We start from the raw sequence: 24,765 nt of genomic DNA, 5'->3' as shown, positions 1-24,765 counted from the left end.
AAAAACATGCTCTACAAGTATTTTTAACTCCAGGGGAAAGAGAGCAACTAAATGAGGATTACAATGGTGGAGTTGTATTTCAGAAAAAAGTACATTCCAAAATATTTAGGTACTATCTAATTGCGGTTTGTCATTAGGAAAATTAGGAATACTTTCATAAAATAATTTTAAATGACTGGAAGTTATGAAATAATATATGAAATAATATATCTCTCACTATATGTTAAATACTTATATTGAAAAATATAAAAAATAAAATTTTATCATTAAAGAAAGTATATTAAATGTCTGATAGTTAGGTTCAAATATAATTATCTTAAACACTCTTTGATAAAAATGTTTTTTCTCTTGTCAGTACCAAAGTTTTTATATTTATAAGGAGGCACATTGATATTTCCACTAAAAGTTTCGAAAATATTTTGAAAGTTGCCTTCTTTACTCATTTAATACCTAATAATTTAATATTATTGTTTAAAAAACGTTCTAAAATATTTAGTGACAAACCTTTTGTGTGTGCCAAAGGATGAGAGGTGGGCACCAAAAAGGATCCTGCGACTTTGATAGGTAGTTGGTGTGTAGAAAATGTTTTGTAAGGTAGTTAGAGTCCGCCCGCAATCAGGTGCCAACATGCAGGTGAAATGCAAATAATTTTTGTTTTATCTGTAACGCGGGTATTTTCTTTTTCCTGTTTCCCAGTTTGTTTGCAGAGCTTCCCGTTCCGCTGATTCTGATTTGGATTCTGTTCTGTTGTCGCTGCTGGCGGCTCTTCTGCTGTTTGTTGCCGTTGTTAAGTTGGCAAACACGAAAATATACACACAAACACACACAGGACACAGTCTGGAAAACTAGCTAAGCAGGCAAATATGAGCCAAGTGACTGGAAATGGGACAAGTCTTGAGCAGGAAAAAGGGAAAGTCCGGGTGAAAGGTGGAAACGTGGTTCCTCGTCAGGTAAGTTAAGAAAAGTTTTCACCAGAAAAATACCTTTAAAAATAAAAGCAAAATAATATGAAAGGGTAAAAGTATTGTCATGTCAGTAGTCGTACACACAAAAAATATAATTGGCATTCTTTATGGACTTACATGATTCACAAAAAATTTTAATAATTTTTATATCTATACAAGTAATATAAAAAGAGGAACACAAGACTGTGTTATCAGTTCAGAATCTTCTGTTGTAAAATCAACTTGCAAGAAGCAGCCCCTTGATTAACTACAACTCCGAGTAATCAATCGATTTTCCATCAAATCCCTTAGAATGGCATATTTCCACCTACAATTGCCAATAGTTGACATTCAGCTGCTCTGATTGAGGCACAATGCAGACTGTCAAAGAAATTGATTTGATTTGAACTGGAATGGAATGCCGTTTACATTCCTACCCGGTTTTTTGTAACCAACTTTCCTGCATTCTCCATTGAATGAATCTGTCGATGTTAAGTCGATCTTTGTAGCTGCTTCTGTGGCTTTCTATTTTACTTTTTCCCAGTTTTTTCCTTTCTCGACTTGGGTTGGGGGTTCTGTTGCATATTTCTGAGTCTTTGCAGGAAAATGAAAATTCATTTTCTTCGTTGTCTCTGGCCCTGCACTTCTTTATCCTTGTTTTCATAACTTTTGCGCTTGTTTGCACGCAAAAAAAGAATGGTGGAAAAAGGGGAACCCCTCTAAGGCGGGGATTTGTGGTTCCCCACGCGTGTGTGTGTGTGTGAGTGGAAAATCCGCATCCGCTTTTGAATCCACATCCGCAGTCATCCAGCTCATGGGCTTTTATGCCAGGAACTAGTTGCATTTTTATAAGCGCAGCAGTACCGAGATTTTTTTTGTTGTATGACCCCCTTTCGCCGCCGCCCCTGTTGCGTGCCGTACGTTATATTTACTGATGCCACGCCCACTCCGGCCTTTCCTGCCCTCTGGAGTGCGCTGTCAAGTGCACTTGTCGGCGTCATGGCTATTTGGGTTCAAAAAAAAAGGAATTACTACACAGAACCCCCCTTTGAAAAGGGGTAGTGTAAGCCCCCCGACTGTTGACTGAGCCGATTCACTAAATATTTACCTTGCAGCTGCGTCAGATTTACTTTTATTTGCCCCAACGCTCCCGGAATTTCAATATTAGTTGCAAAAATATATAAAATGCATATAAAATACAGGTGCAACAGTTTATAACGCCACAAAGGTGGGGCGAAGCCAGGGGATCGAAGGGGCCCTGCTGCTCACGTAACATTTCAAAGTGTAGTTAATTGATTTTTCAGCACAATGCCAAGCGCAGAAGCGCCGGGTGAAAATGTGCCACCCACAGCCACCAATTTTGCCTCCAATTTTGCCTCCAATTTTGCCCTCCATGTTGACAGCCACCCACGAAGGCCGCTTTGTATGCAACACAAAAATTGCAGCACTTGTTTGCTCGCTTTTTACATAAATGCCATAAATTGCGTGTTGTTGTCAGTTGATTTTATTCGGCAAGAGGTTGCCGCAGTGCGAAAAGTGTCGCAAAAGGAGTTGCCACGCCCCCCATCCCGGGGACGGGCGCGATAAATAAACAAAAATTGTGTTTGCTCCCATGAATATGAATAAATATTTGTCGCAGCTGCAGTTCTGCAACAACAGCATGTGCCCGGTAAAATGAAAGTGTCAACATTTAGGCCAGCTAACTGATTGCTTGAATGACTAACTGACTGACTGACTGAGTGAATGACTGACTGACGGATGTCGTTGCCAACAGAAGTTGCCAAAAACTGTAAATGGCACAAAACTTGTAGCCATCGATGTTTTTGGCAAATTGTTAAAACGAAATGCGAGTGAGCTGTTCGAGCCTGATCGATTGACTGGCAGTTCCTTCGATTGAGCTGATTGACAGTTTCCTAATGCAATTTGCTTTTTCCTGATAGTAATTATAGAAAGGATGGAAAGGATGGCAATTCCCAAGAAGAGAGTGATTTTTGATTGACTTTCTCAAACAATATATAATTTTCTACCCACTAATGACAGCTGGAAAATCACACTTGAAGGGCTTTCAATCGATTGACAGTCGTAATTCGCTAATTTCAACTTTTGATTGGCAAATTAAACTACAAAAACTATTTGCACCTACAACTTTTGCACTTCTCTGCGGAAAGTTTGTCGTTGGCCGTTGGCAAGTTGCTGCTGTCCGCCGCCTGGTCAACAATTTTCTCACAATAATATCTCGGGTCGCTTCCTGTGACCCCAACACGTAGATGGGGATGCAGCCAATCAAAAGGAAAAACAAACCGCAACGAGGGAAAAAGTTGAAGCAGAGCGGAAAGAAATACAAGTAATATGCAAGCATTTCGTACACTTCGACGATTGTCAGGCCAGGTACTTTATATTTTCAACTATAGAACTATGGAGGAGATTGAAGATGGTACATGGGGGTAAAATGATACCAAAACCCATATTAATTAATCATTTTTTAGATCTAAAACGATTTTTATAGTACAAATGGGGAATATGAAGGATCTTATTATACTTTTATACCTCCCTTACATATTGTATTACCTATATAGAAGCACAATACAAATTATACTAGCTGTATTACTCCGATTAATAACGTTTAGTTGTATAATAAATATAATAATTACAACAATTTTTTAAAATTTCAGATAGGTATAATCTAGGTCGAATAAATTTTCGATGTTGTAAGAACAGTATAAGTTCCTACGACAAGATCTTCTGTTTGTTTAATTGATTTTTGTAAGCTTATATAATTGTTATAAATACTATTTAATTTTAAAATATTTCGCCTTATTTTAATATTTCCTGTGTAGCAACATACTGGTCAGGGGCCTGGCCATATCGAGATGAGCATGTCCAGCTACTCACGTGCCACATGCTTTGATTTCTTTCGATACGTTTCATTACAACAATCATGCTGTCTCTTTCGCTTTCCATAGACCCCTCTCCTTCACTCTTTAACTTTAGTTGGAGTGGCATTTCGTGTTTTGCCATCGATGAGAACACACAGAGATACTCACAAACACACCAGAACGTTGCGGTTTTGATTTGCTGTGGCCAAGATTCTCAGGAGAGCAGCTAGGAAATTTCATTTTGTTTAAAACCCCAAAACAAAAGGCAACTTTTGCATGCCAACACAACTCGAGAAGGCCAAGGAACATCATCATCCAGGAAAATCAGCAGGTCCATCGGTAATCGGAAAATTGCAACAGACCCTTGGCCATTGACCAATGGCCATGGACAGCATGCATCATGCACTTTTATTATTATGTCAAATATTTTGCTATCCCTCCAGTGATGGATTTTCTATCCCTCACCTGCACTGTGCGAAATCGACAGTGACACTCGATATGTTTCATCCCGAATGGCAGTTCATTTGTCTTCACCTGTCTCGCTGCCAAAAACTTTGTGGCTTTGCACTTGTGCCAAACAACCCACACACATGCTGGAATTTAATTTATTTAGAAACTAAATCGATGAGAGACACAGCATCAGCATTAGAAGTACCAAAAATGGAAATGCAAACAGGAAGAACTCCTGAAACAATGGCTTTAAATGGACAGATCTTGTCCGAGGGCAGGAAAACTTTTCTTGGGTTATGGCCAGGCTAATTTCTTATTTAAGTTGGCAAAATCACAAACGGATTTGCAGCCAAACTTTGAGAAATTTATTGGTGCTTTGAAAAGTCGCATGATATTAAATGCTTCATAAATAATTACCTTAGAAGCTATTATCGATTTGGAACCTCTTAAAAATGGTCAGCAAATGTTGCTACCTTTTTTAAAAGATTTTTTGAAACTATAGGTTACAACTTTGCTTCTCATAAAAATAAGCTTTCTACTTTCAGACAAATTTTTACAAACTGCTAATTGGTCAGAACTTTAAGGAACTTTAGTCATTAACTAAAAGTTCTTTAAAAGAGAATGGTGTTTTTCACAAGTTTCTCTGTACCTTTTTTTAAGTTTCCTCACCTTTCTGATGCTCAAATGTTTCAACTTTTTAGACGGCTCCGAGACTTTTCCTCATTGTTTTTGGTCAAGATTCAATGGGGTTTTTTCGAATGCCAACTTAAAAGTGAATGTCCCCCGTCGCACACATGGAAATTTACCATTCTGTTTGTTGTTTAGCTGTCTTTCTCCTTTCTTTCCTTTTTCATTCACTTATTTTGCTGTTCTTGTTGTAATGCAAAAAGCGCATCAGGCATTTGTATGCATTAGCTGGCAAAACGAACATTTTATGGCAGCCGAGGGGGTTGGAAAAGCTTCGGAAAACTGGGAAAAAAGGGGGGAAACTAGCCAGGAGAGCTGGGAAATGGCTTTAGCACAAATATGCATGTCGGCACATTCTTGCATAGAATTGCACTTAAATGCAGAAAATGGCACACAGGGTTACTGGTGGGGTTGAGAAAAACTAAGGGGTGTTGGAAAGTCCGGGGAAAACCGAGAAAATGCGGCCAGGGCTGGACAAGGGCTTGTTGGGCACTTACAGCGACGTCATGAAAATCAGGAAACAGGATATATTAAGTTTGAGGAATGGCCAACGCCTGGACACACTAGTGATGTTGCAGGGTTGTCGCAACAATAAAACAGCCGCAGCAGCAGCAACTCAAGAAGAAGAATTGCCATAAAACTGCCCCTGGCCACGCCCCCCGCCCCCGCCTGCGACACTTTTTATGGCCACCCATAAAACAGCAGCAACAGCAGCAGCAACACGAGCAACAGCACAGCAGCAACATATAGCCACAGCAGCAACAACGCTCTTTTCAATTGCCTGCCACAATTTCTATTAGTGTAAATATGCAAAGTACATGAAGACATGAGGCTCAACTTCCGCTGAGCTTGGCAATATAAAATGCAAAATGTAGCAATGTTGCTGCTGTAGATGTTGCCACTGCTGTTGCTATTGGCATTCGGAATTCGTAGCTACAATTGCTGGCCATATTTAAAAATCTCATTTCCAAACGCTTTTGCCATTCACACTTCATTTAAGGGGCCAGAAAAAACAGAAATTTAAGGCAAGCGCCATTAAATGAATGGAGCAGCGTTTGAAAACAGAGAAGAAACATTAGTGAAGCAAATTGCAATGAGCAGGAAAGCGAAGTGAGAATTTCCCTGAATGGCCAAAAGGGTGGCAGTGGGGATTGCAGAAATGCTAATGACTTAATATCGTCTACCTGGCAGATATTCCTTTGAAAGCCAGCTGCCAGCAGCGTGTTAATTGGAAATGTTTCCCCCGCCCAACTCGGTCTAAATAATTTTATGATTTGCTCAATTAAATGCTACTTTCGGCCCTTTATCAAAGCAATTTAATTTTATTAGTCACAAGTTGGCATCCAGCATCTAAACCGGCATTTATGCAATTTATAATGCGTGGCCACAAATTAATTAGCTTGAAAAATTTATTTTCTGGCTGAAGGATGTATTTACTTTGGCAATTAAAACGGATGTTTTTATGGGTTAGCAAAAATGGTTGTTCAATTCTAATGAATGAAAATATTTGAATTTTACATTTATTTTATTTAATGCTAGTAGGAAAAATACCAGAAAGTGTTTCATCATGAAAATAAGAATCATGTTATAAAAATAAAATATATTTTATTTAATTGAAAATAAATCTTTACTCAACTGCACTTCGAATTCCACATTATTTTGTTTATCTAATGATAGATAAAAAGTTTTCCCACCTAAAGTTAAAATAAAATCCGATGAATAAACTTTTTTTTGGGCTAGCAAATTCTTATTGATTTAATGGAGAGGCAAAAAGTTTTGCCCCGGCCTGAGCCACTTAAAATATTACAATTCTGGTTCACATTCCATTCAGAAGTCGGACATCGAGGCGCACTTTTCGCCTATCCCAGACGAATATGAAATATTAATAATCCTGCGAGTTCAGGCCATGGTCATGACTCAAAGTTGGCCGCGTTGGCGTTGGGGCATTAGAAATGCAAATTTCACCGTCGAGCGGCCAGACTCTATCACTTTAATGCTTTCACTGCGATTTGGCCCGTCTGGCGACCCACTCTCCTTCTTTTTTCCCCCCATTTCATTTTTATTTCCCGGTGAATGCAACACGTGCGCCATAAATCATCTCGGGAGGCGGTCGTCTGAAGGTAGGAATATGGTGGGTGGGTGGCTAAGCGCCCGTAGCGAGCCAATTTCAGAAATCAAATCAAAAATAGTTTGCAAACTTCCAAGTGCTTTAACTCCCGGCAAACAATGCAACAAATTGCAGCCCGCGCAGGAGGAACTTTGTAATTGTCTTGCGGAGACACGTGGGCGCCGTTGGCATTCCCATGGCCACGACCATGTCACCATTATGACGCCGTTGCTCCTCCCGCTTCTCTCGGCCTGGCCCACTCCTTTGGGCCACAAAAGAGGGCCATACGCGAAGTCATTGCATTTGTGGTAGGACGGCGTCTTTGGGCTCTTATGAGGTGCCTGCGAAATTCATTGTCTGGCCGCATTGCTGGAATAGCCAAGATGCGGAGAAAGACTCTTATCTGGCGTCCCAAAGAAAGACTCTATGTGGCGGGGAGTCTAGAAAATATACGAGCTTGGGAAATAATGGGCACATTTAGCGGTCATGGAGAAACGACCACGATCTAGCCATTTTTAAGTTATATTACTTGGCATTGGGTTATCAATTTAAGTGCATAAGGCCTTCATAATAACCTTAAAATACGAAGAATAAAAATAAAGGATACCTTTTGATTTATCATTTTAAGTAAATAAATGTTATTAACAATTACTTATAAAGTCAAATTCAAAATGTTCTCCTGTTTTTAAACATTTATATTGGTTAAATTCAACTCCCTAGCATAACCTTGGTATAAAATGCTAATAGCGAAGGTTAACAGCTGCTGAACTTTAATTGCTATATTTTACGCAGCTGGCCAAAGTAGGCCAGTGAATCGTGATACCCACTCAGTTCACATTAGTTCAGTTCAACTGAACCGAACTCAACTCGATTCCCTGATGGACCCAAGTTTTTCTCCACCATCGAAAATTTAATTGAATGAAAAGTTTTTGTCTGTCTATGAGAGGCGCTGCCCCACCCCCTTTGCCTTAACCCTTATGTGTGTGCCGGCTGTTAATTTGCTTTGAATGAAGTCGAACATGTGTGCCACGCCCCCCATCGCCTCCCCCACCTGGAGTTATCATGCATATGTGTTCGTAGATATGTGCATGTGAATAGTTCGCTGGCATATCGCCGTGCGTCGCTGCCATTTGTGGGTGCAAATGTCACGTTGACTTGGCCTGCTAGTCGTTTCCGTTTCCGTTGTAACTGTCGTTTTGTTTGCCGCTCAGCTACGTGATGTGGGTGGTTGGGTGGTTGGGTGGTTGGGTGGCTCAGTGGGTGGGTGGCAGAGCGTGTGCCGTTGACAGGGAGACTGTGTCAAAGGGTCTGACTGCGGCTCCGTCTGATGCTTGATTATGGTGTTAACCCCTGCGTGAACTTGCACCAGGTGTGACCCCATGTCTCTCCCCCCCCCCCTCCTCCATCCACCCCTCACTTTCCCATTCAAATGTCAGCATTTCAATTGGCTCTCACACAACCCCTGGCCAAAACAGTTTTCATGCTTGTTAGGGAATTTGTATAATGCATAAAGTGTCGCCGCCAACTTTGCGTATACGTAATGTGCAATGTGGCAAACTCCGTAGACCGTGCCGTGATGATGAGCAATTAGCAAACAATGGCAGCATTTTCATTTTCACTCAAAAGCAAACAGCGCCCCTGTCGGCCAGTGAGTGAGTGTATAAACGACAGACAGATGGTTAAAATAGGAGTAAAATAGTAGACAGCGAATGGGAGTCTCATTTTCCACTTGGGAATAAGCCACCACATCGTGTGTTTATAGTGCACAGAGAGAAAAATGTATTAATTATAATTTTGAGTTTACTTGTTTAATATAATGATAACCTTGTATAAAAACAAGCTGAAGGAATTCCATATTGCTGACGATTTTCATTAAAACTTAAGGCTTTATGACACTGACTTGAACTTGCTTGATTTTTAACTAGATTTTAATTTAATAAATTTGATTTGATATATGAATTCATAAAATATTGTTAGGATCAAGACCTTTTTTCGATAGGTTGCCATGACTTTTTAAAATAAATCAAAAGTGTTATGAGGCCTCTAGTATTACCTATTTCCAATATAGAATTTGTGGTTTATCTTAGCATCTTTAAGTGGGGCTTGTGCATCTATAAGCTATTTTTTTTGTGCTGCAAGTGAGTTAACTAATGAAACTTGGCTGAAAAAGTGCTGACCCTGCGAAGCTCCGAACTGGCAGCTCATAATTAAAAGTCAACTGTTTTATGGCTGGACGGGATTCGGGATTTGGGATTTCAGAGTACTCACCAGTTGGTAAAACGCTGACAGGACTCGCAGCGGCATGCGGCGACCCATCCGCTGGCAGTAGTAATTCCGAGGAGCTGTCAAATATTTGGGGCCCCGGGAGGACATCTTCATAATGCAAACTATCCGGCTTTATGAACGGAGTTGGCTCAGCGGAAGTTGTAAAGTTGTGCTCATCATCAATGTCAGTGGCAAGCGGCGTTGCCTCCTGCTGATCCGTTGATGTTGCTGCTGTCGTTGCTGTTGCTGCTGTTGCTGCTGGAGATGTTGCTGCTGTCGCCTGGGCTGTTGCCGCTGCATTCCGCTTGCGATTGTAGTACTCGTAGTTGGTTTTCGTTGCTGCCACACTGGCATCGCTGTCATCAGTTGTCGCCGCTGTCGCAGTCGTGGCTATGATTTTATCCTCGACCATAAATTGCACTTTTTTGCGTGAACCCGGCGTGATTGCTATTGCAATTGTGGCTCCGCTGGTGGGTGTAGGTGTTGATGTGGCCATGGGCGCACCCGGGGGCGTGGGCGTGGCAGCTGTCCCCGTTGGCGTTGGGATATAGAACTGTGACTTGCCCGCGGGCGTCACCAGTCCAGAATTGTCAGCCACCGGAGGAGGAAGTGGCTGGAGTGGAGTCGTACCCACTCCAGGCAGCTCCAGTGTGGTGGGGCGCTTCAGTATGGACTTGATGGCTGGCGAAGTGGGCGTCACAGTGAGCACTGTATAGGTCGAACCATTGTTCTCCTCCATTTGTTCCTTCTCCACCTGGCCGTCCACCTTGGTCTTGACTGTGGCCATGGGCAGTGCGGCAGGAACACTTGGAACCGCTGCTGTGGGCATTTCCGCCGGCTCATCCGCTTTTTTATTGCGCGGCGGTCGTCGCGGTCCATTGGACGGGGTTTCTCCTCCAGAAACTATAATAATTCGCTCATAGCTGTCATTTGGATCGGAGTTATCACCCGATTTATCGCCCAGGCTTATGCGCTGGCCTGCAATGGCGGCCACATTGCCGCTGTAGAACTTGGCGGTGCTCCGCTTCCGCTCCAGCTGGTCATCGTTCAGCTGGGCATCGGCCACGTCGAAGAGGTCGTGGGGCTTCCTCAGGTTCCCCTGCAGCTTGCCACTTTCGCTTGAGATCAGGTCATAGGGATTGACGTGGCAGCGGAGTATGGATCGCCGGCTGGAGGCCCTCGAGGTGGCCAGGCCACTGCTCTGCAGCAGGGATTCGTTGTCCTCCATGAGCCAGAGGTCCGTGGGGTCGGGAACAGCTGTCGGAATCGGCACCCCTGCCCCTTGAGATTTCTGATTGGCAGCAGGGGCCGGTGGAGGAGGCGCCCTGGTGCGAGTCCGTCCCCGGGGCTGATTTCCCCCCGCCTCACTGCGACTACGTGACTTGCCGTCCGAGTCCTTCGAGCTGGGCTCCGGGGACAGGAGTCGCGTGCGTCGCATCAGGTCGTAGGGATCCTTCTGCGGATCCAGAATGGAGGGACGTGATTTCTTCGTGGCACTCACCACACGCATGGTGGCCGCCATGGGTCGTCGCGAGTGGCTGGAACCGCTGACAGACGGCAGACGCACTGTGCCCCCACTGGTGGCGCCAATGGTGGCCAGGGGCAGCCGTGACCCCTTGCACTTCTTGCACACACTGGCCTTCTTCACGTCACGTTTCGTGCCATTCAGATACTCGGCACAGGAGCAGATCACCACGGCCAGAGCCGTGGTCCCGGTGTGTCCCTCCGTGGCCGCGAAAATGGCCGCCGCATGGGGATGGTATCCGTAGGATGGACGGGAGGGAATGCCACGAACCGTTCCGTAGATCCAGGGCTCCGCGTACTTCATCGAACGTGAGAGGGCGCTGGGCAGGAATTCGGCGGCGGGTACCGGTGGCAGTTGATAGGCCGCCATCATCTGGTGGTGCCCATGGTGCTGCAAGTGTTGCTGCTGCTGCTGTTGCTGCTGCTGCTGCTGCATCTGCTGGTGTTGCTGCTGCAGCTGCTGGTGCTGCTGCTGCATGTGCAGCTGCAACTGCTGCATGGCCTGCATGCCGCTGACGGCGGCTAGAGAAGCGTTCTTGTCCCCGCTGTCACCGCTGCCGAGCGTCTTGAGCCGCTGACTCCACGATTTCTTGGACTTGTCGTACATGAGCTATGTTGGAAAATAGTTTTAAAATTTAACTTGGTAAGAAATTGGACAAACATATAAATATTTATAGTAATATTTGAAAAAAATTATCTTGGAATGCCATAGATTTGCATAAAATATATTATTTCGGTTGAAACGTCCACAGCCCGCTTGCATAGTTGTATTGTATTGTGACCTTAGCTTAAAGAAAGTTATTCTAGTTTGATAGCTCATTGGAAAAGCTAATATTCTGCTTTGATTTTAATAAATATTTTATTTACGTTAAGATTGTTTAAGATTTTTGTGTTTGTCTGGGAGAGTTATTATAAATGAATTTTGAAGTATTTTTAAATGTATATACTCAACACTGTAGATACTTGATAGAATATATATAAGTCTTTATTTTGTTTAATCTATGAACCGTTTTTTAAATGTTTCTTAATAAATAATACAATACAATACAATTATTAATATATATTATGTTTTCTTAATTTTAAATACATGCTTTTCCGATTATCAAATATTCATATACTTATTTCATCACTCGTATATTTATTGTTAATTGATTTGTCGAAAACAGTTGTATTTACAATGAATGAAAATATTCACTTGTCCGAAAACTAAAAAGTTGGATTTTCCTCCCCGTTTGTATATATTTTTAAAGCATTCATTACCAACCTTTCTGTCCCTGTTGCTAGTGCGCTCATAATACCCAATTTAAATTAATGGCTCCGATGCACTCTGTCCTTTGTTGCTCATCAGATGAAAACCGCCTGCTGCCTGGAATGAAAAAGATAAAAAACGGAAAAATTATTAAAGCGCAACGCGTCCAGCGGGAAATCCGTTTAGAAAAGTTTTATTATTGAAAAAGTTTAAAATGCGATTATGTGCAGGCAGGGGTAAAAGAGTAGTGGCCGTGCTGCTAGGGTTTCATCTAATGTTTGTGTTTTGCTTCTGAGCTTTTGAGTCTAATGAAAGAGGGCCCATCCAAAAAAAAAATGGTTCGGGATTAGTCAGGAAATTGATCTGCAAAATACTTCTTGTTTACCTTAATTAATTTGGCCCTAAATGATTAGCATTTTTTTGTTGGCTTACTTTAGGGGCAGCTGTGTCTTTTCAGCTTTAATCACATCAATGCTCGAAACTCAATTTGCCACACACAAGTCCCCGGCAATTTCTCACAATTCTCTAGATTATTCCTACTCCATGGCTGGCAAATCAAATAAACCAGCCAAAAGAATATAAACCGCATTCAAGGCTCTTTTTTATTTTTGGGAAAGTTCTTTTCAGGCTGCTTTCACTGGAGATTGGCAGAGAGAGAGTTGGTTTAGCACCTACACACTGGCTGAAAAGCGGACAACTTTGTTTTCATTTCGCCAGTGGTACTAGTTGTAGTGAATTTTTGTCATCATCGTGACCACTTTTCACAATCAGTGGGCCAACTGGACGACGGGCCAGAATCTTTTCCGGCTTTCTTGTTGCGATTGTTGCTCTTTCTGTTGCCAGTTTCGTGATGATGTTGCTGCCGTTGCATCCTGCAACTGGATATTAATCAAACTGCGAGGCGAACTCCCACGCGAGAGGTGTTGGCCCAGTTTGGAGGCCAGAAGGAACTGGAACCCGGCTTAGTCTTGGCCAGACTTTCTTATTGTTGTTCTGTGTTTCTTTTTATTTGGCTGGGGTTTCTTGGCCAGCAAACACGTCCGCGTGCCCCGTTGAAAAATGTTGATAAATGTTGACAATTTTTCCGGCAACCACTCGTGATAAATCTAATTTTTCTCTGGCCCTGGCCAGCGCCTTCAACTTCCAGTTGGTAGTTGCATTGTTGTCAACAGCAGCAGCAGCAGCAGTTGTTGTTTTGTCCACGATGTTGCTCTCTTGCAGCTTTGATTACACGGCAGTTGCTGTCCTTGTGTAGGTGTGAAATAAAATTAAAAACGTGTCATTTTTTGCTTTATCGCCTGACGGTCGAGGTGGCGCCAAAGGCCCCTGGGCAAAGTGTGAGTGGAGTATGACCCATGACCCCGGCAGTAACGGAGCAACACAACAATGTGGCAACATGAACGTTAACAACAGCAACGCGGACAGGGATCGAATGAAATTTAAGCCACGTTTGTTTGTTGCCGGTGTGACTGATGGTTTTGGGTTGGGTATTGGGTATTGAGATTGTAAATACGCTTTAAAGCGAGTGTCATTTCCTAAAAATATTGCTTATGCGCCGGGTGGAACCCGTTCTAATAGAGATATACACATTTGTCTGCTAACGTACAAATAAATATATTTTGAAGTGTCAACAAATCCCATTCGTAGATTATTTATAGATTTTATACAAAAATAAAATAGTGTCAGGCTCAAATTGCACATATTTCTAATTATTTATTTGGCTTTTCATGTCAAAGTGTCAAATAAGTCTAAAGAGATTTGGGTTGGCAAATTTCAGAGCTGTAAGCTTTTAAAATGAATTATAAATTTAGCAAATTTAAAGAGCAATAGTTTGTTTAGCGACATTTGGTATTGAGGAAAACGTTTTTACGTTGATTAATCCCTTCAAAAATCTTAAAAGAATACAAATCATCTAAAAGTTTAATTTATAATTGTTTAGAATTGGTTCCGCATTTCTTTTTGTTTCAATAAATGTTCCCATCTTCACACGGGACCTTCAAAGTGAAACGAAATTAGCATTTTCTTTTAATTTAAAGAAAACTAAAGGAACAGCATATTGTTGAATTTACTTTCATTATTTAATCTCGTTTGAAGTTCATCTTCATTCTATTGATTCCCTTCCATTTTAGTAGTTTTGTGAAAGTCTTTCACTTTTGTCTGCTACTTCTTTTCCCGGCGCCTTCATTTCTCACACGGCATAATCAGCAATCAGAGAGAAGAATTTGCATTTAAGCGGATTTAAGCTGTAATTAAGCACTTTGATTGTCTCTCGCTGGCTGGCTGGCTTTGGCCTAATCCGTTTTCCTTCCAGCTTCATAATTTTTCACGCTCAATTGGCCACGACTTTGCCCACGTTTCTTTTTTATTCGCCGCATTTGCGCCAAATGCAATTTGTCATTATAAATTTACGTCAGTTTAGGCAAAGGTAAAGGGCCAGGAGATCGAGGGGAGGTGGAACCATTACGACAGATGCAGCCAAGTTGCACAAAAGTTTGCCAACGAGTGGGCGAGAAAAAAGAAGGAACTACTGCATTTTTCAATATATTTCCAAGTTGACTCTCTCTCGGTGCGCAGAACTTTTTCTTTTTCTTTTCGATTTCGTTATTGTCTTGGCCCTACGGTGGCTAGGTATCGGTTTCCCAGCCACCCACGAAACTTGGCCATTCCACAGATTGATGGTCATATGAAAAAGTAGTTAACGCCCAATCGAAACTGCAGCCAAAGTCGAAGTCACTGCAAAAGCCGGGCTAATTAAGTGACCGAGGGTTAAAGTTTAATATAAATTCCAGTAATCATTTGCCCATTTGCAGCTGCGGGAACATTTAAAATGCAATTACGGTGCAGATGCGAAATAAAGGAGCTCAGTGCAGCTCAGGGAATATGTGGGTACAGCAAGGGCTCCATTGATGTGAGCATATGCTGCCCGTTGGATTGGGATCATGCCATAAGCGGCTTAGCGGACTGCAGACAGTGGCCAGCGGACATCCAGCAACTCCGGTTTCTCAGGTAACGCAGGCACATCAAGCATACGCTCCGTTGTGCAGCTCTAAATTAACAATTTCATTTAGCTGCTTGCCAGCAACTTAATTTATTCAAGTGATGACGTTGCCGGCGCCACCGTTAGCAGTCATCTCGAAAAATTGTCCATGGAAATGGGAAAGCAGGGTGGCGTCAGGGGGAAAATGTGCAGCAGAACCAGACGACGACATAATCACCGCTTTGGAGCGCCAAATTTACGCGCTGCAAACGCTCGGCTAAGCTCAGCTCAGGCTAAGAAACATAAAATACTAGGGGGAGTCTTTGGGATGATGGTCCTCGAAAGGGATCAGAAAGCGCAGGGGGAATGGCACAGAAGCACTGATAAAAAGCTGGCTAGAAATCATATTTGATTAAGTATAATGGGTTAATTAAATCACTAAGGAAAGTGTATCGAAACACCTAACAATAATATTGATATCCGATCATCGATCATCATCCAATCAGCAATCTTCAAAGACTTTTAAGTAATGTTACTATATAAACATGAATTAAAATTTATCTAAGAGAGTGAATATTATGAATTAATCTTACGTCAAAAAAAAGGAAAATGAGATGTAAGTCTTAAAAAAATTACGTTTTTAAAACCATCGACATGTAGTTTACTATGAAGGAGATTAATATGTGTTACTTTAAGAGCCTTTCATTGTATTTGAAGCTTTTAATATAATAAAAAACTTATTTATAATTATAAAACGTTATATGTTCTTAAATAGTTTTCATAAATACTAAATCTTTTGTTCTTTTTAACAAGTACTAAAAAATACTTGTTTTTTTAATAAATGCTAACGAATTTGTTCTGTTATTTTTATAAAATGGCTCTTTTGACTTAACATTTTTTTGTGAGTGTATAGCTTGCAGCATTTTCGCCTGGCAAGCGTTGTAGTGGAAGCAGCAGCTCATCCTGCGCAGGAGATGGAGTAGCAGGAGCCGCATCAGCTGCCTTAAGTCCTCTCCGAAGGCGACGTGTGCAACTTTGATGCTGCTTCCTGCTTCTGAAGCAGTTGTTGTTGCCCCACTGCAGCTGCCACAGGCGGTTGCCAAAAGAACCCGACGGATACGGATGCGATCCCCCGACGAAGATGAAGTGGCTGGCGGCAGACGGCAGACGGCTGACTGGCAGCGGAACCCCGAGCGTCTGAGCCGGCACTCCATTTATATTGAATTAAATTTATTGAAAAACCTAATGAGGTATCTCCCTGCCATCAGTTGCAGCCTCGTTTCGGCCACAATGCAGCGCCAAAGAGTCGGCAGATTTATGCTTAGACAAATTAATTTATGCGCCAGACATTTAGGTAAATTACGAAAGGCATAAATTGCAAAGCCAGAATGGTAAACTTTTCGGGGGCATTAAAGTAATTTACTAAAACACACACATGCTTTTACAAAGTGGGGGAGATGACAACAAACTAATTGAATTTGCTACTTAGTGAAATGTGAAATGTTAACAACTTTTGTGGTACATTTGCTTGTAGGCTGTAGGCTGTTGGATGTCGGCTGTAGGCTGTGTAGGCAAACTTTTGCCAGCCAAGTTAACGAAGGGAGGGGCTTACTTGGCCTTAAAGTGCAGCAGCAGCCATTAAATTTGCACAATTAACCAGACGCAAACGGAGACTGTCTGGCCGGAGCGGCTCAACTTTGCTAAACTAATTAAAATGCATATTCTGCAGCAAGTTTAGCAACTACTGGCAACATAAATGCGAAAACTTTCGCTTGGTCGCCAAGTTACAGGCAACAATGCAACATGCCAGAGCAAATGGGATAGGTAAACAAATGGCCTGGTGGCCTCCTAACTCGACGGGATTCACTATCCCCATCCCACAGTCCACATGCAACCGCTGCAGAAGGACGACACGTTGATGACAGTTTTGTCCTGGGTCCAGGGTCCCTGCAATTTGTATAACATGCTGGGCAGTCCCTGCCAACTCCTCGCCACTCCTACTGCGCATTTTGCTAAAGCAAAACTTTTTGTAAACTCATTAGGGCAGTTGGCCAAGCAGGCAGCCAAGCGGCTGCGCTAACCAAACGGGCCAATCCAAAAGCCAGAGCCAACAACAAGGCCGGCACAGAAGGCAACTTTTTGAAAGAAAACAGCCATCCAGTGACAGGGAGGTACACTACGAAATTTCTGTACGACAGCCTATAAAATATAAACCATTAGAGAAATATATATCTAATATCTAGCTAAACACTACACTATATTATACTTATGATAAAGAAACTAAGCTTAATATCGTTTTGAGGGACCTATAACATTTAATTATACTTTAATATTTATACCATATTTATAATGAATACCCCATTCTAATACCTTTTACTAATCGCTTATCATCTTAAATTGTTTAATTTAAAATACTGATAACTTAAATGTGTCTCTTATGAAGGTATTACCTTTATTTAATTTACAAAGCAAGATGCATTGGAATCTGTAGGTAAAGTTTTTCGATCTTTATGGACTAGTTCAAGAACTCTATATGTTTTTTTCACAGTGTAACTGATGAGGGGCCGTGGAAAAAACGGGACCAGGGACAGTTGCTATGTTGCTGGGGCACCAGGACCTCTGCCGAACACCGGGATAAACAAAAGGCAGCACCGGGCCAAGATAAACAGGCAACTTCTTATGCAGGCTCGGGCTTACTGTCGCTTTTCATGCGGCTAAACATGCCCGACGGTGCAGTTGAAATTTTATTTATTGCATTAACTCGAGACCGTTTCCTTGGCGGTTGGCAAAGTGGGCGGGAATCGCACCCGTGGGCAGCTCATAATAAACATAATGAAAATGATGCTCATAATGAAGCGCACTAATCGACTGCCAGTCGCTTTAAGTATTTATGACTCGCAAGATGGGGAATTGATTTAAATTTCGGGTTGACGGAATTTTAGTGCGATTTAACAATCGAGAATAAATACATTTTATGGAAATTAACATATGGGGAAAGTGCTCATTTTGCTACGAAATTGATTGTGTGGAAAATTTAATGTGCGTGCGACACTTTTCATAGCCTACTTTTGAGTGTTTGCAAATTGCTGCGCCCACAGACTGCATAATTGCGAGCATATGTAAAACAACACCCCCCCCACGTGTGTGAGTGTGTGTTTTTTAATTGTTAACACTCACATTCACTTTGGCTGAGGTTTCTGTTTGAACATCGCAACTCATTTCAATAATAAAATTGACTTGCTGGCCGCATTATGTGCGCCATTTATTTATTACCCAGGGATAGCGCTGTTCGGGCGGCATTTATTAATATTATTTGAGTGAAAATAATGATGTTGGTGCTCAGTTAAGTGTAAAGCACTTTGTGAATATTATTTTCCAATTAAAAGCGGCCCCAAAAAGTCCCCAATCATTCATTCGCATCTGGTGAAAAATGCGTTTCGGAATCGATTTTGGCACTCGGGTTCAATGCACCCGAGGGTCTCATAAATTCCCAAAGGCTTGCGGTCATCAAGAGATAAATGCTGGAAAGCTAAGATGATTTGTCTTGACACGTGTCAAGATGCTGCCCAGAGAACTCAATTAGTGGCTGCCACAAATTGGCCTCAGTTGATAGTTACATTGAGGTTGCTTCCGTCCACATCCATGTCGTTCTCTCAACTTGAGGAGGCGGTGACAGGAATTGTGACAGCCAAGTTATTGCAAAAACAATATTTACAACTGAGGTCAAAATAAAGGACCCAAAAAGGACAAAATGTTATGCAGACATTTTAAAGTCTTGACGCAATGACTTGAATTATTGAATCCCGATTTCCAAAAACCCAAAATCGCACTTCAAGATACCATTACTTGAGTAATTGCAATCCGATTTGGATGTGGGATACCTCTATGAGTTTGTATTTGAATTCTCTAATAATATGCATTCAAATACTTCTTTGAAACGAGAGTCACATTCTTAACCCATTTTAATGTTCGATTTTCCGTATTTTCAATGGTTTACAGAATAGGAACCCAAAATCGCACTTCAAGATACCATTACTTGAGTAATTCTAATCCGATTTAGATGTGGGATATCTCTTTGAGTTTGTATTTGAAATCTCTAATAATCTGCATTTAAATATTTCCTTGAATCGATGGTCTCATTTTTAACCCATTTACATGTTCGATTTTTCCGTATTTCCAATGGTTTTCAGAATTGGAACCCAAAATCGCACTTCAAGATAGCATTACTTGCGTAATTCCAATCCCGTTTAGATGTGGGATACCTCTTTGAGTTTGTAATTGAAATCTCTAATAATCTGCATTTAAATATTTCCTTGAATCGATGGTCTCATTTTTAACCCATTTTCATGTCCGATTTTTCCGTATTTCCATTGGTTTTCAGAATCGTAACACAAAATCGCACTTCATGATACCATAACTTGATTAATTGGAATCCGATTTAGATGTGAGATACCTCTTTGAGTTTGTAATTTAAATCTCTAATAATCTGCATTTAAATAATTCCCTGAATCGATGGTATCATTTTTAACCCATTTTCATGTTCGATTTTTCCGTATTTCCAATGGTTTTCAGAATCGGAACCCAAAATCGCCCTTCAAGATACCATAACTTAAGTAATTCCAATCCGATTTAGATGTGGGATACCTCTATGAGTTTGTAATTGGATTCTCTAATAATCTACATTCAAATATTTCCTTGAAACGAGAGTCACATTTTTAACACATTTTCATGATCGATTTTTCAACGGCTTTCAGATTCGTGTAATTTTTATAAATCAGTCCTTTATCCCAGTAACAGTTTTTACCGTTTTGATATGTGTAAATATTTATTTATATGTTTTGTAAACTATAAAATGCTTAATAATTATATGTATAAAGTTATGCAGTGCCCGCCACTTAAGCTAATGATAATATATGCTTTGTAATTCTTAGATAATTTAGCGAAATCAAAACTACAAAGAGATGTACAAATTGAATAGGTAATGGTGGTTTTCCCTGAAACTATGCTTATATCATAGCTTCAGAAACCGCTTCTCTTGCTGATCCTGCTCATCCTTTCTTCTTACAGTTCCGTGCTCTCCATTTTGGGGTTGGCATTTTTGATCCCCAGGCTCTTGAGTTTCCGAAGTCGCTGGATCTGATGACGCAGCTTGTGCCGAAAGACGATCTGGTGATTAACGGTCTTTAGTTCGTCGACACTGCAGCCTTTCAAATTCCGCACCGTTTTGGCCAGGAGTGTGTCGGTGATGAAGTACTTGGCCTTGGACAACCTCATGTACTCCACATTTTTCTGGGCAAGCTGCTGGCGGTACAAATACAGGTGATAGCCCACGCTCGGCGACTTGTGTTGCTGCTGCTGATAGCGATGTTGCTGCTGCTGCTGGGCGATAGTTGCTGCCGGCTTGCTGTCGCACTCGTTGATAAGTTTCTGGTAGCGGGGCATTTTTGCTCGATTTATGGAAATTTGTTTCTTGAAAGAATCCTTAGTCAAATTGCAGATTCCTTAAGACTCTGAAATATGTTTGCTGATTTTTCAAAAACCTTGCAGTTCCGAATAATATAATCCGATGTTGCTTGTTCAACGTTTGCAGATCGTTTGATGTCTTTTCCACCACCCACAATGCTTTTTATACACCGTCAACTGCCCGTGTTTACCTGACCTCTTGCGATCCCGACTTTTTTGGTATCCTCAACCATGGACCCATTGTACCTGACGTCCTACCTGCATTTTTGACTTATGCCACTTCGGGTGGCATAATAAAAAACAATTCATTCTTAATCTGCTGCCGGTCGTAAAGTTTTAGTATTTTGCAAACACTTTCATTCTTAATCCGTTTCACTAATCCGCCCACGCGGCCGCCCCGGCAATTTACAACAAAAAATACATATATCAACTGGCGCGTATAAAAAGATTAAGTGACATTACACAACGTATTTTCCCGAGCAGCTGAAATCATTTGCAAGCGGCTGCCGGATGAACGTGCATTTTCCTGTCGCGGAAAAGGGTGAACTGCAGCGAAGGATATAGCTGCCGGGCAGGATTAGCGGGCGGAGACAGCTGCTGCGAAGCCTTTAGGATTCATTAATGATCTCGGAGAAATATGGCAGACGCCTCGATGATCGATATGCATAATGACATCCAGTACTGAGAAAAATTATTCGCCTATTTGGGAAACATTTGGAATTTAGCAACCACTTGAAAGTTTATGAGCCTTTGCTTTAAAAAAATTTATTCTAAAATAGTAATTCTATTTTTAATGTGTAGAACTTATTGAAAATATATAAGGTATCTACATCAAAACCAATATTTTCCTATCTGTGACATATCTCATACACCCCCAACTTTTTTAACTATTCCCCCACTTTACATTATTCATTATTTGTGTAGAGAGACTGACTTTGCCAGTCATTCAAAATCGCCGAGATTAAGTTTCATAACTGCCTTGTCAGTGGAGGGCAGCAGTGCAAAGTGCACTCAGGAGAAAATGGAATGGAAAATGTCGCCTAGATTTCAGGGCAACTTTTTTTTTTTGCCTTGGCATAAACCGTCATGTCAAGTTCCTGATCAAATAACACAAAGTTTAACCTACTAAAATAAATACGGGGCAACAAAAATAAAAGTAATCAGTTCAGACAACCAGAGAGAGGTGGAAAATTGAGGGGGCAAAGTGATACCCCTCTGGCAAAATTATGGCAAACTTTTGATTTTTTCTTTTTGTTTTAAAACGTAACGAGACGAAACGAAACTTTTCAAAGTTGAATGTTGAAATAAGCAATTTTCGCGTTCAACTATAGAACATATATACATAGGACGGGTGGCAGACTAGACAAGAAGGGGCTGGAGAAAAAAATAAAAAAGATGGAAAAGTAATTGCATTCAAGAGCTTGTAGTTAAAAATTTATGGCCATAGTGCCCAAGAATCTGGGGAAAAGGGGAAAAAGCTTGAAAAAATGTAGCTGATGTAGTGTTTTTGCTGTTGGCTCTGCTGCTGGGAAATATTGAAAATGTAATTCCAACTGTTGTCTGCCCTCCGATGGTAATTGCAAGGACCGGCAGCTCGAACGGCGGTATTACCAACAGAACGGCGAAAGCAGCAGTTCGAAATAAAAGTAAGTTAAATTGAAAATGAAATGCAATCAGCTTGAGTTCTTTGGCGCACTTCTTGGCCATCCAGATACTGTATCTACGGCTGTATTTCCATCTTCATCTGCTGGATGCATCTCCATTTCGCAGCTGCATTATTAACGAAAGGTGTGAACATTTTAGCCGTGTAATTGACACGGCACAAAATAAACATAAAGCAAAGAGTGCAGATTGACTTCGAGCACTCTAAAGTTCAGAGTTAAGAATGGGCTTCAGGTGTCTATAAATTTTTTGATTAAATATAATAAATCAATTTACATATAAAGCTTGGACACTTAAAACATAATTAAATACATAAAATAGATTTAGATTTTTTTAAAAGATATATAAATCTAGTTTCAATTCAATATCAAAGTAAAATCCATCAACAATTAAATATATTAATTTAGAATGATAATATTCGTTCTTTGCCATTTGACTTCGAGCAAGATTGTTGACTCTTTTCTTGCCGTGCAATTTGCAGGCAATTTTTGTCCAATTTATGATGGGCAAACATTCAGTGCCCACTTTCTGGCCTGGTTTAATGGCTTATTTTCCAGGGCTATTTGTACAAATTTTCCTCTCCATCTGGCTGCACATATCCTATGCACAAGTGTGCTGCAGCCTTAGCTTCAGCTTCGGATTTTGGCCAAGTCGGAGGCTTTGCTGAGTGCACAATGAAATTGAAACATATTAAGGTGAGCTCTGGTCCACAGACAGGCGGGATTTCCCGATGAGTTGGGCCCAAGGCAAATTGAATTGAATGCTGCATATGAAGCAGGGGCAGCCATAGCAGCAGCAGAGTGCTTTAAGCCTTACTCAACTTCATGGGCTTTCCAGCCAGTGTCACAACATTCGGGGGAGATACAACCGCAGCACTCTCGACACTTATCGCCTAATCAAAATGTCATAAATCAACTGACGGGGGTACGCGTTTGATTTGACAGCGAGTGAAGTGCCAGCTAAGCGTTAATTTGCGGCTCCCTAGCACTGGCATTCGGTATAAATCACATCATATGACAATTAAAGCGCCATTCAAAGTCAAATGCGGCATTCGAAATGCAGGGCACATGCGAAAAATGCAGCTGGTGAATTTTGCGGATTAAAAATGGAACGCCGGAGTGGGTTGGTGGTGGCAATTAATTAAGGAAAACCTCAGTGCCATCGCTCAAAAGTATGCAACACACGAACCGCAAAGGCAATGAAATATTGCAATCACTAAAAGAATGAGAAGCCACCAAAAGGAAAACGCAGGGGTTGGGGCATTTGGTTAGTCGGAAAATCCAGAGGCGCTTGCAGCTTTTTCGGTTTTCCTCTCCATCTTCAACTGCAACTTCTGCTCCGTCGTCTTCGTCTCGGTTGGCTGACTGAAGCCCGCTTGCCAAAATTAGTTTCTGTGTCAAAAGTTTGAAATGAGCAAGCTCTTGGCTTTTGGATACACTGAAAGAAATGGTGATATTTTTTGTGAACTTACTAAACCACTCTTTTGCTTTTCATGACAAAAAACCAACACTCAAACGAATTTTGGGAACTAATATTGGAAAGAGCAGAATTTAAACAGTAATCATAAAGAATATTTTATGGTAACTAATGTAGAAAAGGTATATTTGTATCTTTCTGCTTTCTCAACAGTACTTGAAAGCATATGTAGTGAATTTATCTTGGAAAGGTGTAGATATAATCATTGATATCATTGTAATATATTTTTTTGTTATTCATAATTAATTTGCAGTCTACATTAACATGGCAGCTTTGAGTTTCAAAATCGCATGTATTATCTTTATGAAATATACAACAAGTCATAAATGATGTCCAGTTTTTCCTGGTGCCAGCATCACCCAGTAAAAACTAACCAACGGAAGCCTGAGGAAAAACCACTTGGCAGAGGGTGAGAGGACAAAGTTTGCTCTGCGCTGATGTAGTTAAGAATTGGCAGCAAATGCTGCTTAATTTCAAAAGAAACTTTACGTATTTGTCATGCGGCGCACATTCATTGCGGTGTTCATTTGAGCGCTTATTCAGGCAGGGCCGAAAAAAAGAGTAAAAAATGGGAAGCCCCAGCTTCCAAAAACAAGAAACCGCAGACGTTGACAAACGTTGCCTTGGTCACTCGAGAACAAGATGATGGCGATGCTGCTGCATCGGACACTCGTTTAATAATTCATCAGATTCATAATCAGAATCGCAGTCAAAGAAGTGCCGATGCCAGAAGTGTGGGCAGCTGGAATATTCGCGTTAATTTGCGGTCGCCGAGCCGAGAATGCGGTCTCCATCCTCGCACTCTTCCATTGGCCACTTGTGCGCCTCATTTCCTGTGGCCGACTGCCATTTGACTTGCAGTTTCCGTTTCCGTTTCAATGACGCTTTGATTGGCCTTGCGGTATGCGCTCCATACCCCTCGAAAAGGTTTGACTATTAAGCGATAATTATTTGTGTGGGCAAAGCGTTTCTTCGCCGACCACATCGCAAACTTTCGAGGTTGCCACGCACTTCAAATACGCGCTGTGTATTTGGCCAAGAGAAGTGGAGTTCTTTTGGCCACGGTTAATGAGTGATGCTGATCT

At 41.4% G+C, this 24,765-nt stretch overlaps 2 protein-coding genes across 3 annotated transcripts in view; both read right to left on the bottom strand.

The window, feature by feature from the left end:
• LOC119552851 overlaps positions 1-24,765 on the bottom strand; it is a 123,661-nt gene that overhangs the window by 23,020 nt on the left and 75,876 nt on the right. For both annotated transcript variants that reach the window (XM_037862725.1, XM_037862726.1), the window contains exons 5-6: positions 12,118-12,219; positions 9,333-11,463 (exon numbers count right to left, since the gene is read on the bottom strand). In XM_037862725.1, the coding sequence (XP_037718653.1) occupies positions 9,333-11,460 (2,128 nt within the window). In that variant the 5' untranslated portion in view covers positions 11,461-11,463; positions 12,118-12,219. The remainder of the gene's footprint in view (positions 1-9,332; positions 11,464-12,117; positions 12,220-24,765) is intronic.
• Positions 19,976-20,521, bottom strand: LOC119552853. Its single transcript, XM_037862729.1, has one exon. The coding sequence runs from the start codon at positions 20,519-20,521 to the stop codon at positions 20,141-20,143; it is 381 nt and encodes a 126-aa protein (XP_037718657.1). The 3' UTR covers positions 19,976-20,140.

This window comes from Drosophila subpulchrella, chromosome 3L (genome assembly GCF_014743375.2).
Source record: "Drosophila subpulchrella strain 33 F10 #4 breed RU33 chromosome 3L, RU_Dsub_v1.1 Primary Assembly, whole genome shotgun sequence".
Taxonomy (NCBI): domain Eukaryota; kingdom Metazoa; phylum Arthropoda; class Insecta; order Diptera; family Drosophilidae; genus Drosophila; species Drosophila subpulchrella.
Note: the sequence above shows the minus strand (reverse complement) of the source record. Positions and strands in the feature narration are given on the sequence as shown.